The sequence below is a fragment of the Sphaerodactylus townsendi genome, linkage group LG10 (genome assembly GCF_021028975.2).
Source record: "Sphaerodactylus townsendi isolate TG3544 linkage group LG10, MPM_Stown_v2.3, whole genome shotgun sequence".
Classification (NCBI taxonomy): Eukaryota; Metazoa; Chordata; class Lepidosauria; order Squamata; family Sphaerodactylidae; genus Sphaerodactylus; species Sphaerodactylus townsendi.
Genome location: NC_059434.1, coordinates 63,263,545 through 63,283,738, shown reverse-complemented (window position 1 = coordinate 63,283,738; position 20,194 = coordinate 63,263,545). Strand labels below are relative to the sequence as shown.

General features: G+C 38.9%; 1 protein-coding gene across 15 annotated transcripts in view; it reads left to right on the top strand.

Annotated features, from left to right (window-relative positions):
• Window positions 1–20,194, top strand: part of CAMK2D (calcium/calmodulin dependent protein kinase II delta) — a 147,171-nt gene that overhangs the window by 106,886 nt on the left and 20,091 nt on the right. For 2 of the 15 annotated variants that reach the window (XM_048509364.1, XM_048509363.1), the window contains exons 13-16: window positions 8,349–8,383; window positions 9,848–9,880; window positions 16,550–16,609; window positions 18,173–18,214. In XM_048509364.1, the coding sequence (XP_048365321.1) occupies window positions 8,349–8,383; window positions 9,848–9,880; window positions 16,550–16,609; window positions 18,173–18,214 (170 nt within the window). Of the gene's footprint in view, window positions 1–8,345; window positions 8,384–9,847; window positions 9,881–16,549; window positions 16,610–18,172; window positions 18,215–20,194 lie in introns of all 15 variants that reach the window. The other 13 variants (XM_048509362.1, XM_048509361.1, XM_048509368.1 and 10 more) reach the window with 7 other exon arrangements.

Sequence of the window (20,194 nt, the reverse complement as noted above, 5' to 3'; positions counted from 1 at the left end):
ATGCAGGTATCCAAAAGTGATTCTCATGATTGTAGCCGCTGTAAAATACCCTGCTACAGTTAATGAACATTATCACTGGGATGATGTTGTTGTCACACAGAATGTTCCCAGGATTGCTCAGGATACACCATGTAAAATTCTAGCCAGTGAATAATTAGAATACTGCAGTATTTGCGGATCAAGCCTTAGTGTCCAAAGCCAGTCATTTGGGCAAATCAGGTGATATGTTTGAAATTCATCAATGACAGTCTCCTTGCTTGAAGCCTCTGTTATTATAGCTGATTACCATATTAACTTGATTGTCCTAAACAAATCATGTCAATAAAGTACTCGTTGCTTTGTGAAAAGCTCATTGTTTGGTGTACAATGGAAGAACATTTGATTTTTATCTATTGACATTTGAGCTTGGTTTCAGTTCCCAGCATCTACAGTTGAAAGCTTTTGGATGGCAAAACTAAGGCCCCTTCCGCACATGCAGAATAATGCACTTTCAATCCACTTTCAACGCACTTTGCAGCTGGATTTTACTGTGCAGAATAGCAAAATCCACTTATAAACAATTATGAAAGTGGATTGAAAGTGCATTATTCTGCATATGCGGAAGGGGCCTAAGACTCTTGACTGAAAGCTCCTGCCAGTCAGGGTTGAAGTACTTTTCTAGATGGACTGTTTCCTAAATGGACTTTTCTAGATGGACTGCTATTTATACTGTCCACTTCTGTTCCACCTTTATGTAAAAAAGGCCCAAGGTAGCTTCCTATGACTGTAAGCAGATCCTGTTCTTACATAATGAATTGTTCGGTTAAGAAGAGCAAAATTGTGTATCCAGCCTGAATGAAAGAGATCCTGATTTCATCGTAATCGAAGGTGGTTATTGAATTTTCCATTGGGTAAAAATATTGTGAACAAAACCTACCATTGTTCAAACCGCTTTTTAATTGAAGCCTTGTTTTGTTTGTTGATGGTATAGCAAATCAGTCTTAAGATCTGAGTGTGTTCTAATAGTGTGACAATTACTGAAATGTTTTGTCCTGTCTCGTGTTTTAATTCTGCACATAGGAAAAACCCCCCACCATTTTGAGCTATTGTCAATGTAACCATCATTTCCTTTGCTGATGATACAGCCCACCTCATGCCACTAATAACTGATTATGTTCTAATGTTGAGAAAGTTGTTGTAATATCTTGGTTGCAGCTGAGGTTGCAGTTCTGTACATTCTTGGCTTAAGCCACAGTGAGATATAACAGTTGTAACTATGCACAGGGTTGCACCTTAAACCTATTCTCTCAATGCTAATACCATAATGTATTAAAACATAATCCTTAGAATCTGCAGTCTTACTTTAAAAGTTAACTTTTTAAATGCTATACAAATGAAATAAGTTCAAAATAGCATTTTTACAAGGAAAAAATCATCCCTCTGCTTGGCTCAGTCATCTAACTTTTCTACTCATTTCTTCTTTCCCCTTGATGAAAAGCAATACATTCTATAGAGGCTTTTCACTCTTTACATTCCTTTAGATTTGGTGTTCCGGACCCCAGGGGCATATTAAAAAAATTGTAAACTTTTGTGAAAATCTACAATATAAACATTAAATTTACCATATGTTCTGGAAAACCCAAAATCATAAATAGTATTTACTGATATAAAACCTGATTAATTGTTTTTCTCATACAAGCTCTTATAATATATTACTACAAAACCATTAGTCTTGATTTTCAGTCAGTCACTGGGGTCTGCAGGAGTAGATTATTTTCAAACTCAAGCTCTATCAGCCCCGCCCACCTCACAGGGGGGCTTTCCCCACTCACCTTCTGCTGTGCGCCGCTCTCGCGCCCCCTCAGCGCGCATCATTCCTGGCGCCCCCTCAGCACGCGTCATTCCTGGCGCGCTCTCGGGGTTCCCTACAACCCCACGCTCTGCGCTGGGTCATCAAAAGGTGCGGTTTCTTCAGCGCCAGGAATGACGCGCGCTGAAGTGGTGCAAGAGCGGCAGCGTTGGGGCGGCTGCGTGGTTGCCGCCCTTGCAAGTGGGGAGTGCTGCTGGACCCCGCGCTACTTTCCCGGAGTAGCACGCAGCAGAAGGTAAGTGGGGAAAGCCCCAGGGTGCTTGTTGTGAGGGGGGAAAGGCAAGGAGATTGTAAGCCCCTTTGAGTCTCCTGCAGGAGAGAAAGGGGGGATATAAATCCAAACGCTTCTTCTTCTTCTTCTCTTGGTCCCATGCCAGTTTGCATATAAAGAATTTCTGTGAATTCCCTTGTGTCCGATCTATTGTTATCCCAGTCCACAGAGTAAAGTTAAGCATAGTACCCATGGGGGACACATGTGGAGCACTCTTGCATACTTGCACTCTGGTCTCCTGAAGGCTGGGATTCCTGACAGGATAGCTACTGCAGTCCTCTGGGAAATAAATGTTTTCTTTTCGCAATGATGCTTGAAGACACAGTAAATTCAAAGTAAAGTTAAACTGTATTACTTTAATGGGTAGGTTAAGCATAGTAGAAATGGCAGTATTGAACATCTGGCAACCCTGGGGATGGTACCACTGCTTCACCGCCACCTCCAGAGGGTTCTCCACCAGCGTGGGAAGGCAGAACCCTCCCCCCCCCCAAAGCAACCCACTGCTGGAAAGTCCTCCATAAGGCTTAACGGCCCTGGGCCACACACACACTGGAGTGGGCCATTAGCTTTCTGGTCTTAGAGAGATGCTATTGTTAGGATAGTAGTTAATAAATACCTTCAAGCGTTGATTAAATTCCCCTTGAGAACTGGATGGAAATCAGCTATTAGCCAAATGTTCTTCAGGTTTAGTTTTTGCCTTGAAAGTAGTGTTGGAGAAAGTAGACCCTACCTTGTGTTGTGAATGTTCATAGCCTCTGCCTGGGGCTGTTTTGGCTCTGCAGTCAGAGCTCATGTACTGAACATGAAGACATCAAATACTTTGTAGCTAACCACGTTTAATTATGTGCTACATAACTAGGACAGATTCAGCCCATTAGCTGAGGGGCAATGTTTCCTCTATTGGTTACATATACAGTCTTAGGTAATTTTTATTTTTATTTTTGCAATAGTAGCCAAAAATTTGCCATGGGGAGGAGGCTTTTAGATTTTAATAAGGGATTTTGTGGAACTGTTCCCTCTCTCTTATTTCCACCACATTACTCCTGAGTACCTTTTCAACAAAAGGAGTTTAAACTGTGGTGTGTGGATATGTCCAGTCACCTTCAGTAGAATCTTTGTTTAACATAGTACTGTCACCTTCATACTCCACTCTTAACAAGCATAAAAAATTATTTTTATTTTAATTGGTTTAATTCATGAATCTGCCTGTTGTATTTGTTGCATTCCTTTGGACTGTCTTGGGCAGATTCCACATGGGCCAAAAACAGCGCTGTGAAAATGGTGTGAAAACGATGTAAACCCTTTTACACCTTTTTAAACCATTTTTCACAGTTTTCACACCGCTGTTTTTGGCCCATGTGGAATCCACCTGCATGTGGCATGTCAGCCATGGTTATATTTATGAAAAGCATTCATTCACTTGTGAGAGTTTTTGAGTTCATTATATTTTTGTAACAAAGCATGTTTTTTTTGGCAACTTGTCCATAATAATGTATTTATAAAGTCTTTTATTTTTCCCCTTTTTGTTGTTCCTGATATGTGGAATGTTATGTTTCTTGTGAGGTAAGCCCCTCAGGAGCTGAAAGAAATGTTTTTCTTCAATCTCCTAAGCAACATGCTGTCTGTCCCAAATCACCTTCACTTTCTTCCACACTGCCTGAGGATGGAACTACATGTTATGGAAACAATGTGATGTGCACTCTTAATTTTCCTTGCTACTGAGCTGCTTCCTTGGGTGCCGCTTGTGGGGCCAAGGAATCTCAACTTTTTTTAGACGAATGGACGTTTTCAGAGAGAGAGAGAGAGAGAGAGAGAGAGAGAGAGAGAGAGGAGCTAAAATGGGAGTTCTACCTTTTGTGCCAGTTATTCAGCTCTAATATATAGTGTAACCTCAGATCAATTTATTTTCCTCACTGGTGGCAGGGTTTGTTCTGTCACTGAGTTCCTTTATGTGCTGCTTTCTATGCCAGCCATGAAGTTCTGGTAATGTCTAGTTCTATCCTCAGTTCCATTTCTTTGGGTTTGCTCACTGATTAATCATCCTTTTCAACATATCTGGCCTTTGCAAGAAAATTTATATGAACAATTAATGTGACTGGGAGTGCTTCTGTTGAAACTGGTACAATGCTAGACAAACTTTATTGTAATTTTAATCGGGAATTTCTGCTTCAAATTTACCAAAAAAAAGGGATATTTAAAATGATAGGATACTTTACTTCTTGATAACCCTGCAAATTGCTTTAAAAAGACATATAAACACTGTACAACAGTTGTCATTCTGGCACCTTCTACAACAACTGGAACATGATGAGTATTGAACGACTAACAGCAATCCCTGACAGAGTTACTCTAGTCTAGGCTAAGGCCGTTGGTTTCGTTGGGCTTAAACTGGAGTAACTCTGCTTAAAATTGCACTGTAAGGCTCATTCCGCACATGCAGAATAATGCACTTTCAAACTGCTTTCAGTGCTCTTTGAAGCTGTGCGGAATGGCAAAATCCACTTGCAAACAGTTGTGAAAGTGGTTTGAAAACGCATTCTTTTGCATGTGCGGAAGGGGCCTTAGTCTCCAAACAACTCATTGGATTATGTTAGAATAAAAGGTGGAGACAGATGGGTTCAAGGCACCAACTAAATTTAGAGCTGAACTGGCATTTGAGCCAGAGTTTCCCACATTCATACCCACCCAGCTGAGCCATGTTGAGTGCTTCTAGCAGAAGGAGGCCATTCTGAACTTGCTGTCATCCGAATATTTCTATTAATATTACATGGAAGATAACCCAAAGAATTATCTGAAGCTGGTGTGGCATCCCTTCATTATATCCAAACTAAAATGCCACAAGGTCACCAATCATATCTATTAGTAAAATCACCATTATTTTCATTTGTGCTTGTATCCATTTGTTGTAAACTTGTATGTGGTCCAGTTTTCAAGGCATGCTGCCTACGATGCAGCACAGTGCCACAAACTGTGATATTCCTTTGATGGTGCAAGGATATTACTGGGTTAGTTCAGACAGTTATACAACCCAGGTGTGTAATACTGGGGTTGTGTTTTCTTTTCAGTAAGAAATATTCCTTCTTAAAAAGTTAAGTAACCTCATTACAATAATGAAGTGAACTATCCTTTTTCCTCACTCTCCCATATTGGGGTAATGTGTGATGTAAGTAGCATGTATACATAATATCCACTAGTTCTTGAAAAGGTGATACACATGGCAAAAGGGTGTCTCAAATTGTGTATTCAGATATTTGCATACACCACCTACTGCAAGTATTCCTCTGCTGGTAAGTGTATGAATAGGTCTTTGGGTTCCTTATTTTCTATTCACAGTTGAATAAAATGACCTAAGTCTTGCAACTATGCTGGTGCCTTTATTGGTAATATGATGAAACAGGTGGAGAACCTACAAGGACTTGGGGAGGGGTCAGTTTCTCTTCCCTCCAGTGTTTCTTCTTTTCCTTCCTTTAAAACCCCTACCACCTCTTCTTCTCCTAACCTACCTTTATCTGCCCCTCTGTTTTCAGCATCTCCTGTTTTGCTCCCTCCGGCAGCCTTTCCTCAGCAAAAGTCTGACTCAGTTGTGCATTCCAGCTTGTTGGGCTGGACCCAGTAGCACATTGGAGAACCTAGAAAAACTTGGAAGCATGTAACTTTCCCCTGTATCCCCTTCCAGACACTATTTCCTCTTTCTGTCTTAATGGTAACACCCATATCCTCATTTTCCCTTCTTCCTTACCATTCACAAATAAACCTTACTTTACTGTGTGCCCTCAGTCTTCTGTTTGTTTGTTTTTTAACATATTAACTTCATTTGTATCCCACCTTTATCTACAAATTGAGTGGTAGATGTTTGGCAATGGTTTTTAGCCTGTTGTGAGCTGTCCTGAGCCAGGTTTTTAATTAAAGCTTTCAGATTTTTCAGCAAATTTGGGGCTTTCCTCAGATTTGGCCGAAGATTTGTCTTGTCTTTCTGCATCCCCAGTCTTCAGACCTAAGTATTCACAGATGGGGCCACATTGAGAATTAGATTGGTGATGAACCCCATTTCCTGAAAGTATGCTGTCAGATCCAGATTCACATTTGCCTGGAAAACAGCTTATTTTTAGCTATTCACAAATACTCAAATGCACAATCATTACAATGGTAGGTGCTTAATGTACAGTACAATGACGGCATTCATTGTTGGAAGAGCATGAAAAATTTAACAGTGCTTATTCTAAAAATATCAGTTGACCTTAGGAATCACAAAGATCTTCTACAGTCACCTTCAAATGGGATATATTATGTATATACTAAAAACCAGGGTAATAAAAATGTGAGATACATATTAATGTCAATGGTAAGGATGCCATGCATCTCAAAAATACCAGTAGACATCATTCACAACTTTACTGATGATTTCTGTGATTTCTTGGGGGGGAGGGGGATCCGCTTTGTTCAGTGGAATTTACTCCAATATCCATGTTAATGAATATTGAAATTAGTATTATTGAAGTACTACTGAAATTACTGGGACTAAAATACAACTTTAAATATGTAGACTCATTGTTTGAGTTCAGTTATCTTTCACTGACTGAAAATTGCTGGGTACAATTCCATGTATCCATGTATCTGAATGCTGCCTAAATGCATGGGTACTCCATTAATCTGAATGTTGCCTTATTTAAAGTATTTGTGCCCACACTGGTCCAAAAAGCTGTGTAAACAGACTAAAACTGCAGAAAAAGGAAAGTCAAACATAAAAACCAATTAAACAGATAACATTCAATATAAAACTAGCTAGTATAAGAAGATAGAATTGCATATGTTTAAAATAGAAATAATAAGAATTCAAACTTTAACAATCAACAATAGTAACTGATAGTAAAGGTGCTTAGATGAATAATGAAAGCAGCAAAACCAGACCATCCACATACAAATAATGGTTTCTGCATATTTGGTGAACTTCCCAGGTATGCAGAGGAAATGACTTTGTAAATTAACCAGAATGACTTTGTAAATTAACCAGCTGTCCACCTTAAAAATGATCTGATAAGAACAAGCTTCAGAAGGCATGGAATATAGAGAAAAGCTGAGAAAAATTAAAATAGGGAGCATATAGAGGGAAACAAAGAAATTAGCATGGTCAGTCCCTAAGAGCTTAATATGTCACGACTGGGGAGATTTCTCAATTGACTTTCCTCTCCAACCTTGTGATTCTTTGTGGGCTTTGTACTAGTTATGAGTATAAAATGTTTTCAGTGATGTCTGTGTGACCTATATTTATTTGAATAAGCTCTTATGAATTGTGAGAAGGCCAGAAAATGTTGCCTAACAATCGCAATCTTAAAAACATTCCAGTCTTAAGAAGGAATGTATGTTTCCCACACTTTGTTGTATTGGCTGATATAAGCTGTCAAACTCCCTCTATTTGACAAACTGCAGACATTACATATTAGAACAGAAAGCTGATCTTTCTAAATATAATCAGTATTCTTACTTGAATGCTAAGTTGTGCTCCCTCATATTCCATTCCTATACAGTAAGCAGCATTATTATTACTACAAGCCAGGGTGCAGCTTTAAATTTACTCTTTTTTTCCTCAGACTATATTTACATAGTAACTCAACCATATACTCTAGGGCATATTACATCTGTTATATGGTGATGCGTTGGTGCTCCAGGCACTATTGCTGGGAGATAATTCAGTGAATACATGTTTACTTAATGTGCCAATAATGAATTATTCTTTATATTTGCACTTGGGAAGTAAACATCCAGAGTAGTGTTTGCATTTTCCAAGATCTTCACATGCACAACTAAGTGTGTGGTCAGATAAATAATAGGTCTTCAGGTCCATAGTATGCAAAATGGAGGTTTAATTTCGATGGTAGTAAAACCTGACTGCCATTATACTCATCTTCTTAATACAGATGCATTTGTTAGAGCACATACCTTTTTCAGATAGTGATCATCTAGTGGTGACTACTCTGTATTGTATCACATACCTTTTACTGCATACAGCTGCATATAGCTATAGAAGCAAAGATTTTTAAACAGAGATGCTTGCCACTGAAAGACAACCTAAGGATATGGTGAGATGTAATGTTTTAAACATGAAACTGACACTTCAGTAGGCAATGAAAGCCAAGCATCAGGATTAAAAAAATAAAAAGCCACCTTTTTCATTTAATCTTTGCTGGGTTACGCCAGTTGACGTGTTTCTTTCCTTTCAATTTATAGCAGCCAAGAGTTTACTGAAGAAACCAGATGGAGTGAAGGTAAGCTACATATTCTGAGGACGCTTAACAATGTGTCTCATTCACTTTTCATTGCCATGTGACCTTCCAAATTCTCTTTACTTTGGCACTGAAATAATGAGTTCTCTTCTTGATTATGTTTTTAAAAAACATGTATGTATATGTTTATATATGCTAGTATAAACTGACACTTTGCAGCTGACCATGGCGTGGCCATTTTGAAATTGCAGCCTCTTTGCGTATTTGACATTCCATTTGAATCAGTGGAATGTCGGAAACATTATGGTGAGGCTGCTATTGAAATATATTCTGCCAGAACTGGTTGGTGTATTTTGGCAGAAATCAATGACTTTATAATCTCAGCTAATGAGTTCAGGAAAATTTTAAAAATTAGGTAAGAAATGCTGTGATCTTGCAACTTTCCTAGAGATTTAGGTTTCTTAAACTTATGCCCCCAGATTCCAGAGGTGGCAAAATTCTTCACAAACTAATGTTCAAGTTAAACATTTAAAGACAGCTAAGGAGCAATGCAAGTGGTCACTTACAAATGCCATATTTCCTCCCAACGCTACCAAAGGATTTGCCAGATAAAATAAACCATCTCTGCTGTCATTAGAAAATGTAACTTATTTTTTCTTCTATTTTGCTAGATTTCAGTGGACTTTCTTCTCAATTGCAACTTTTAGCCTTGCAACTGTTTAAAAACCATATTTACTTTAAGTACTTAATTGACAATATATTTGTCCTTAACTTGTTAAAATGTGTGGTGTTTGCACAACTTAATGAAAAGGTACTCTAGCTACTACTTGGGTCCAGTCAATATAGGTCACAGTCTTTCCTCCAGAAGCAATATGGTTCTCTTATGGACCTAGAACGCATCACAGTATATTACTAGATACACTGAGAGGGTGCAGTGCTTACATCCTATCCCTTTCTATGTTTTTGACCAGGTAGTCAGAATGAGACTGTTTATTTGGGGTTATATGAAAAGAAGCGATCCAAAGTTACCTTGTTTATTTGGCTGCTTGTACTCTTTGTAACTGAGTGATTTCAGTGGATCTCTTAATGTATCCAAAATGTGTTCCAATTCAGTTAAGTTTTGTTCAGTGCCATTTTCTGTTGCAGGTCTGTAACCATCTCTCTCAACATTGGTGTTTTAAAATAGTAATGCTGATGACAGCTGTTGTCAGAACTTTGCCAGTACTGCGTTTATGGGAATCTGCCATGCCTGGTGTTCAGGACTTTTTAATGTGTTCTGACATGGTTATCTTAATGTGTGGGTGGGAAATGTATTTTTTACCAGTGTCCAATTATTTGTTTTTACCATTATTCTCATGTAGTAGATCCAGCTCCCATCCCATAATTTTGCTTCCTTCTTGCATATTAGGCCTAAACAAAAAAAATTACTGTTCTCCATTCATTAATACTTCAAATCCAACCAGTCACATTTTCTTCTTTTCCTTTCTTTCTGACTGGTCAATTCAGAAAAGGAAGTCCAGTTCGAGTGTTCAGATGATGGTGAGGATCTTTATCTGCCCGATTTTTCCTCCGATGAAACGTTCACACTCAGAGATAGTTGCTTTCAAATCTGCTAACACTTCAGGAGAAGCTGTAAGACTTAAAATGCAGGCTTCTGTACCCAATAAAGCTTTATGTGACATCCTGAATTAGTTGTTTGCCATCTTTCTGAACCAAGGTCATCAACTGCACAAGTATAGGTGCAAAGCAGACATAACATTGGCCAGGGCAATTATTTCAGGACAGTAACACTGTTAATTGAAAAGCTTCCATATATTTCGTATAATCTTTGTGTCTTAAAATTAGTTGAGATTGAAAAAAAAACCCCAAATATAATTACATGGCAACCCATTCACATTTACTTAGAGGAGAATAATCTGAAAAGGTGTTTCAGCTTGAATTATTGCTGGAACCACTTCCGATAGATACGTGCAGTATTTTTTAACAAAGTGTAATAACAGAAAATTGGATCTGCTTTCACACACACAAATTATACTCCTTTCTCTGTATGTATCAGATGATTTTCTCCTTTGTATGTATCAGATGATTTTTTTAAATTAATTCTCTCATTGTCTCTTGGATCTGAAAGGTTCTAACAAAATTAGATTTTATTTTGCCTATTTAAAGAATGCAAACACTTTCAAGTTATTGCCTTTGAGTGTCTTATTCCTAGCTATGTATTTCTGCTGTGAGATAGTACAGTTCTCTAAGGCTGCATTCAGACATGAAACCAGACTGACATTAAACCTAAATGTCAACAAACTTTTTCCCATGCTTGTGCCTTGCTCTTCTCTCCTCCCTCCCTGCACAAAAATCCTGGTTTAAAGCTTAACCCTGGTTGCTAATGAGGTATGAATGCATATGACTTAACTATAGCTGAACAGCGCCATCATCGCTATGGCAAGCAGGTCCTAAATCAGAATTTATTCCAAGTTTAGAATTCTATCTTGTATTAAGAAAATAACTTTGGTCAAGCTCTGTTCCTGCATTCATATAGCATGGATAACTGGAGTTACTTTTAAACTGGAGGGAAAGGAAGAAGAGCTAGACCAGTGAGCAGGCAAGGCTGCAAGTTGGGGGTGCATTTGGGCTTAATCTTGGCTTGATAATGATATTTGAATGCTCTCCAAGTAGTTCATTGTTAGGACTGAAGATCTGCATTCATCAATATTGAACTACCACTATACCAGGCCAAAACATCACACAGTCCTTATAAAACATTGTAATGTGCACATTATACCTATGTAAGTGTCCCCTTGACTACCGTGGATAAAAAAAGTTATGGGAACCAACCAGTTTTTCTACTATTAAAAGGGGAGGAAGGAGTCATTTTAACTACCAAAATGGCTGTGCTGTGGATTGTGAGACCTGCCTGGCCACAAACCATGTGGGACTAAGGCTGTAGGGAGGAAAGGAACAGAATGAGATTGAACGAAAAAGCTGGGGTGACATCTGGCTAGGTGAAAAAGCCTAAGGCACAGCTTAATTGCCAGTGCGCCCAACAAACTGTGGCTCATTCCACACATGCAGAATAATGCACTTTCAAACTGCTTTCAATGCTCTTTGAAGTTGTGCGGCCCAACTGTACTACCTATTGCTTCTCAGCCTTTTGGCTGAGCTCAAGCATAACATACGCTATGCGGAATGGCAAAATCCACTTGCAAACAGTTGTGAAAGTGGTTTGAAAACGCATTATTTTGCGTGTATGGAAGGGGCCTGTCTTCATCTTAACAACCACAGTTTCAGAAACTCAGCACATGTTGCCATCATTCGGCTTTAGCATTTCGGCTGGATCAACCAGTCATCATCTTCTGTTGTTAATTGTATTTACCTTTATCTTGGAGAGATGGCTGAAGGCTGGCATAAAGCCCCCTACTCCCTAATAGTCTGAAGTAGAAAGAAGATTATAAGAATCGCGCTGTTGTGTTAGTTCAGCAGTCCAGCTCAACCTCCTTCTTCTGACAGTGGCCAACTAGATATCCTCATACAAGGCAGAAATAAAGGTCCCACTCAGCAGGGATTCCTTTGTAGGTGGAAGAAATGTTACATCGCTGAATGGCAAATTCTAACTTGTGCCTGGCTCTGCCAAAGTGGATTCCATTTACAAAGTTTATTGGGTTTCTGTTTTAAAATTCTGAATGTACAGAACCTCCCATGCAGCTACATTGAAATCATTGGGAGTTCTGTAACCCCAGTGATTTGACTGAGTGGGCTGTAGCCAACAAGTTAACAGAAGGGGGTTTTCATTTAGAAAAAAATTAAAAATATAACTCGATATGATTGTTAATACTTTTGGGGAGAAATAACTTTGCGTAATTACTTCCTGTGGACCATCCATGTGCAGAAATTCATGTTGCTGTTAAAAGAAAGGATAAATGGGTCAGTTTCTCTTTCTCAGAACAGAGGCACTCAGCTAGAAGGTGTTTCTGAATATGCAGTGGTGATTTTTGTGAGAACCGACATTCCTTTATCTGCATGCCTTAACAAGTTGTATATTTGCAAAGAAAGGGTTTTTTTTAAGTTGATCTTAGAGCTAGCTTGGCATGCTGTATGCTCTCTCGACCCAAAAGAATATGATTCTGGAAATAATTAATGTGTTTAAGTAGCATGTGCTTCTGGAAATCTCTTCTATCAGTACAGAAGGCACTATTGTGTGTAAGTGTACGTGGGAAGATTTCCTGTGTGTTTATAGTGAAAGATCTGCTATGGCTTGGGTCACCTTCAAGCACCAGCTCTCCACTTGTGATTCACAAATGGAAGTTTTGACCCCAACTTCATTGAAGGGACATCTTTTCCAGCAATAAACATTGCTTGAATAATATTTGTTTGCTGATCAGTTTTTTCATATTTCATAACTTTTCCTCCTGTGTATCATCATCGTCCTTTTCCTTCTGTTTTTGGAATGCTGCTTTTGTGGAAGGTCAAATCAAATTCACCTGAAATTTTTTGGAGGAGGGGGTTGTGTCAGAGAGATGCAGTTTGGTTTGAGAGCGAGCTGATTTTATTGATATGCAGAGAAAGGCACAAATGAGCAATCACGCCTTGTAATTCCAAATCTATTCTAGCCAACATTCAGAAAGAGGAACAAATAATTTGTTGCAGGAAGGTTGGATGCCCTTGAAGATCAGCAATGTTGACACAGTGCATTTCTAAAATGTAGTTGAGACAATTATTTAAAAAAGTATTCAGGGTGTTTATGAACATGAATATGTCCCCGTATACATATTAGGAAGTACATTTTTATTTAGTATATTTTTATCCTTCTTTTCTACCAAAGAACTCAGAGATATACATGTTTCTACCCTCCTCCACTTTGTCCTTGTAACAACTCTGTTAGGCAAGAGAGGATGACTGACTGAAGATCTATATGCTTAGTCTTGTATTCTCCCTAATACTGACAAAACTTACCTATTCTAATTTGATATCCTTACTAATACATAAACATATTGAATATACACATACACTGACATATATATTTTTGATAGATTAGGAAACAGCCCACTTATATTACATGTAAGTGTCTATTAATGCATCTTAATGTCTATTAATGCATCTTAGCTAAATTGTATATACAGTGGTACCTCGAAAATCGACACCTTCGATAATCGTCGATTTCAGAAATCGACAATTGCCAGGCACCAATTTTCACACTCAAAAATCGTCGGCCGCCTCAATTTTCGCAGTCAGCCATGGGCACGCCAAATGCCGCTATACAGACACAAATACTGCGTTACTGCGATGTGCTAACTTGGCTGATACATGCCAAACGGCGTCCCTCTAAATACGCCGTTTTCGGAAATCGCCGATAATCTCCAGACAGATTATTGGCGATTTTCAAGGTACCACAGTACAAGGGAAAATATATCATCCCAATATTAATATTTACATTTACTCCTTAGTAGAGATAATCCATCCCTAAAGGCTGACAATCATTTCTAAATAGAGGATTTCCACTATTCTCTTAAAGCCTCACATCTGAGATTTCAAATGCCTTAGCAGACCAGGTGCTCAGGAGCAGCAGCAGCAGCAGAAGGCCATTGCTTTCACCTCCTGCACGTGAGCTCCCAAAGGAACCTGGTGGGCCACTGCGAGTAGCAGAGTGCTGGACTAGATGGACTCTGGTCTGATCCAGCAGGCTCTTCCTTATGTTCCTTATGTTCTTATGTAAGATCATCCAGTGAGTTTTTCATGGCAAGAGGGCATTTGATTGGGATTAACTCTGTTCTGATCCAACACTTGAAACACTATACCACACCAACTCTTTGTCAAACCTTTTTGTCTTTAATGTGCATTGCATAATGCTGTGCTATCTAAATGAAATCCCACTAACAAGGGTCTAAATATAACACAATTTATTTCATAGTGTTGCCTGTAAATTTATTTCATATTAGAACTTTTCCACATGACTGGAAAAACCATTACTGCCATGTTTCAGAACCCATTTGTTTCTATTGCCTTGTAACTGAATTAGATAAACTTCCCCTTTTATGTCCATTAAATCTTCTCATTCAGAGCGAAAGGGTAAACAAAATATGACAGTCATAATACTGACCTCGGCTACAAGATTTTTGTACAAATCACCAGGCAGTTGTCAGGATTACCAAAGTTATGTTGCGTTATGTTGATAATAAGAATGAAATATGACCCCAAGAATCCTCTAGCGTGGTCCTTTGTCTCAGCATGAATTATCTTGACTGAATCATGCACTAAACCAAAATTTATTTATTTAATCCTTATAAAAATTATTTGAAGGCACATAGTTAACATTTTGCAGAGGAGTAATCAAAGCTGATAACATCTGGTTGCAGGAGATTGCCTTGAGATTTCCCTGAGCAACTTTCAGCACTTACAATGCACACTAGAATTTCAGTGCTGTGACTCAGAGTCACATGTTCAAACAATTACTGTCATTCTTTGACACCTTCACCTCTCTTCAGGTCTTCAGTGGCTTTTAATGAGGATAATGTAATAAGATAAGTAGAAGTTCTGTGCCACAATTTTTTTTGTTGGCAAAATGAATGAATAAACAGTTTTTGTTTGTTTTCTTTCTAAGTTAGACTGAAGTTAGGTTTTACAGTCACCTAGGGGATGTTTTGGGGCTGATTTTAAAAAATTGTCTGCACATAATGCATTACCTTCTCTGATCTCTGCAACTTTCCATATGTTTTATATACATCTCAACTATTTAACCTGTTATGTCCAGAACTAGCAAAAGCAATGTGCTTGTTTTCATCAAATGCCATGATAACTTAATTTGATTTTGATATTTAAAAAGAAGATAGCAAAATTTATCTTTGTTTATCACCATTACATATGAAGTACAAGGAGTATATGTCACAGGGAACTTTAAAAATAGGTATTAGAAGTGAAATTTAAATTAAGGACACAACTTAATATTTCATGGCACAATTCTTATTTGATGCATTGTCAAAGGCTTTCATGACTGGAATCACTGGGGTGTTGTGGAGTTTCTGAGCTGTATGGCCGCGTTCCAGTAGCATTTTCCCTCATATTTCATCTACATCTGTGGCTGGCATCTGATCCTCTGAAGATGCCAGCCACAGTTACAGGCGAAACATCAGGAGAAAATGCCACTGGAATGCGGCCATATAGCCCGGAAACCCCACAAGACCCCAGTCCTTATTTAATTCATTACATCAGGCTGTGAGATACTATTTTTGTCCAAAATCTGTGTTTAAGAAAGCATCTCTCACACTAATGTGCAAGCTTCACAGAACTTAAAATGTTCTTTGGGAATATATTAATATTATAACCTATACTTAAATAATCTGCATTCTGTCTAAAACTGTAGTTTAGAAAATATTCCATTCTTTTGCACTGATCTTTAAAATGACGTGGAATTAAACCTCACAGCAAGCTGCTAGAATTATTTGTTTTTAAGCTATAGAGATATGGGTTAATTTAGGTGAGATTCCAGCTGTGCCCAGGGAATGAGAAATGTATTCTGCCATTCTGTAAGATTTAGCCATGAACTGGAAAACGGAGTGTTTTTGAGAGTGTTGTTTTATTGATTCTTTAACATCAATATCCTGCCTGTGCTGCAGACTTCAGAAGACATTTCTTATGACAGAATAAAATGGATATGCTGGATCTGAAATACTGGAAGCATTTCTATATAAATGGGATTTGGGTAGGTTTGGGGTTCATCTCCCAGCTATCAAGAATACACTTTGCTGTAGCCATGACAGCAGCAGCTTGAGATTTACATGACAAGAAATATATGAATCCCCAGTTCTGTTGGCTTCCACAAAAAACCCAAGGAGGTGCATTTGATGTAATAGTGTCACATGCAAAAGGGGGAGATGGCCAATGGGTCTCTTGAAATGTGAGCCTTTTCTCTCTCAACTCTGCATTAATTGCCCATTTCTTGGTTTTAAGCTACTTTAAAAGAATCTCTTAGTAAAAAAAACATGCACATGCTATACAGTATTTCCTGGAGTGTTTCTGAACCACATTGGGAGAAACTGCTGTAGTTCCTTAACAAGTCTGTTGCCATTTTTCCTTTTGAGTTTTATGACTTCATTCTTCTGTAAATCTTTATTTCCATATCTATATCTGTGTATAGGTGCTCTATATAGGGAGATATAGATATGATTTTACTCTGAGAGGTCTAAGGTTTGTCTGTTTCTATTTTCTGCATATCTACAGATAAACAACAAAACCAACGTGGTAACCAGCCCCAAAGAAAATATTCCTACCCCGGCGCTGGTATACCTGGATTTTTCCTTTAACTTATCTTTTGAGTTCTATTTCTAGTTTTTTGCGCTTTTACTTGATTTGCCTTCCAAAACTTTGACGCTTTTCCCCTCTGTTCCTTGTGAAATAAGGGACTGCATTTTTTAAAAGAGGCAGTTTGTTGTGAAAGTGTGTGCTTCTGGTTAGCCAGTATGACATGGTAAATGAATGTCATTGTGCAGTAGCATTGGTAACCATAGCTGGACTTTATTGCATGCTGTGTGTCAGAAAGCCGGCAGATTGCACTTTTTTGTGTTGCCCTTAGCTCTTCATCTGATGACTGTCTCAGAATTTATAAAATGCTGGTTTTTTAAAGAAAAATCATATATATGAATGTCAGAATCAAGGAGAGCTAACAATGTTATTGCTAGGCAACAACCAAATAGACCTTATTCCACTTTTCAGTCTCTCGTTTTTCAGAAAACCCAGCAGGACTTTGCAAGACTCTGCTAAACTGAGATCAAGAGGCATCAAGTCCTAAGGCTTGTTATGAACCAGGGCTACCCTTTCATATACAGGAGTGATTACTCCATGATAGGCTGTGCAGGGAATTTATAGCCAATGAGTGAGACAATTTATTACATCATAATTTTGGGGTTTTTGTTGCACATCCTATTTCTCAGAGCCATGCAAGAAAACGAAAATTAAACCCTGTAATTTAATTACAATGTTAAAAGGCATTGCAACCTCCTGTTTTGGCAAATGATGTTGAAGAATTGCCTTTATAGCTGTAAGGTGCTAGAGGACAAAATGTGCCCTCAGTTGTTTGCATGACATTCCCATCACAAACTGCTTTAAAAAGCACTGGCTTTAAATATTCTTCTGCCAGGTATTCCCCCTAATGTCTTTGCGTGAATTATTATACCTTCCTATTACCAAATATGTCCTTAAAAGATTATTTGTTCTTGTGTACCATCAAGCCTTGCAGTATTTTTGCCAATGGGAAAATGAATTAAAATGCAGAAATGGTGACATCTTCCATTAGTTCTCTTTAGGAGTTTTTATTAATCTCTGTGGTACAAAATGGGGCATAGACTGTCTCATTCTTCTACTTTTGTCTGTTTTTTTTGGGGGGGGGGGAGTTTCCTGACCCTGGTCAGCCTGGTGTGGTCCCTTTTTATATCTGTAGACTGCATCCTGTGGCATTAGTTGAGTAATTAGCAGAGATGACAGGCTTTCTGTACAAACTGTGATCCAAAGTGCAAGAGGTGGGGAGCCGATTTAGAAAAGAAAAAGTGGCCAGCAGTTTGATACAGGGCACTGGGAAACACTTGAGTGCCTCTTTTGATCTCCAGAGCTTCAAAGACCTGTGTGTTTGTGTGGGAATCATGAATAAGGTCTTGCATGCTGCTACAATAGATATAGTGGTCTCCCTTGCTGGTTTGCCAGTTTCATCGTCTGGCACCGGCTAACATTGCTTTAGCTGTTTGTCAGTGTTTAGCCCTTGTCATCTGGCTCTTCCTGTTCTCCCTCTCGTTTCTTAGAAAACTGTTTACCCAGAACTGTTTTTTCTCTCTCTATTTTGTTCTCACTCAGGAGCCCCAAACTACCGTAATCCACAACCCAGATGGAAATAAGGTATTCAGATTAAAAAAAAAACCACACCTGTTCTTTTTCAAATTCCATATTCCAGTCGGTATTCCAAGACACTGTGTGCACATTATACAGACCTTCCCTAGTGAATTCTATCCGGTATTCACTCATTGGAAGACTTCCTTCCTTTGTAACTGTAGAGGAGTTTTTCTGCACACTTTCGAAGTTCCCTCTGCTGTAGCAGAGGTCAGTTGAAATTGAGGGCATATAACTTCTGTCAGGAGCCCTTCTCCAGTACTGGTGTTCATCTTTGGCCTCTGACCTGAAACCTAACATTCTTGAGAAGAACAATAAGGTTATCCCCAGGTGCTGACCATGCAAAGGCTGCCCATTTGCTGAAATTCAAGGAAGGCATTTATGGAGATCTCTTCCATCTTGTGTTTCTCAGCATGCTCAATCTCTGTTGTAAAAGAGAGGTAGGGAGTTGTTTCTGTTTTGTTTTTGTCTGGCATATATTTCAAATTTCACGTTGAGCAGTGAGCAGCACCCAGATCAGTGTACAGTGTGTGCACACTGGGTCATGTACATGCCCATTCAGTCGTTTTAACACCCAGACGCATTCGTATGGTCACATTTCTTCTCTTTCATCCAGCAATTCATGTTTCTGTCAACTCTTCCCCCATTTTGTCCATAAGATTTCAGAGTGATTAAATAATGAACGAGGCAGCTATTGGCAATGAATATAGCGAGTGCTCAGGAGCCTAGGCTTTCTTCTCCTTTTTGAGAAAGCCTAATTGCTATATGTCCATCACTATACTCTGTTCCCCATAACGATGATAATAGACTGTATATTCCTTCACTATAGAACAGTGGTTCTCAACCTGGGGGTCAGGACCCCTTTGGGGTCGAACGACCCTTTCACAGGGGTAGCCTAAGACTCTCTGCATCAGTGTTCTCCATCTGTAAAATGGATAAATGTTAGGGTTGGGGGTCACCACAACATGAGAAACTGTATTGAAGGGTCGCGGCATTAGGAAGGTTGAGAACCACAGCTATAGAACAAAGCATGCCGGACCTTATTTGTTGTACAGAGATCCGCCTGGACCCTACTGCCTACCTAGCCCTTCTCCCCCCCATTGCTTTGGCATAAATGCTCTTGTATCAAAGTACCATGCACAAAAGAATGGTTTTGACAAAGACAGTGCTTGAAAATGAATGATAATCCTCATATTCATTCAAGGCTATAATCTAATGCAGAAGCATGCAACTTCCTCAACTGCTGCAGCTCAACTGACCAGACTATCATCTTTGTGTGGAACAGAGTATAGTTAATGTGACCCATTAGGGGCTATATATGGGGCTAAACAAAAACAGCATGGTCTATATGAACTTTGTAAAGGGCTCAGTGGAGGAGGAAAGGGAACCTTGCTGACCTATGAACCAGAAGCCCCTCTCCCACTGTTTGTCACATGACTTCTGTAAGGAACTTCAGACTTCTTTGTAAACATCATCCAGCTGCTCATGCTTGGGGTGTCAAATATGTTCTTTGAATTTCATGGGGATTGTTTTAGTGCATTTTCGCCACTTGTTTTCTTTAGTCTGTTGTTCACGATAACTAAGCATGTTATAATTTTTATTGCATTGTAGGTCTACCCCACTCCACCCTTGCATGGTTTTGGAAATAAACTGAGCCAGGAGAGGGCAACTTGCAATACTTCAGCTGCTACCTGTTCATTCTTGCAAGATTCTTGAGAACTGCAGCTTTCATTTACAAAAGAGACAGAGAATTCTAGCTTTTTGTCATTGCTGCAGAGTTTGTGACTGTCAGTACAATTTCTGATGTAGTTTTCAGTGCTGAACAAGTTGCCTATTCCTGGAGTGGGGAATACTATAATTAGTGCATCATAATCCACTAATCAAAGAAAATATGTCTGTGTGCTCAGACATCAGTATCCTTGCCTGATTTATCTCATAAAACTTACTTGTGGCTTTATCATTTTGTGTTTGTGGGTTGTATTTGAGCAG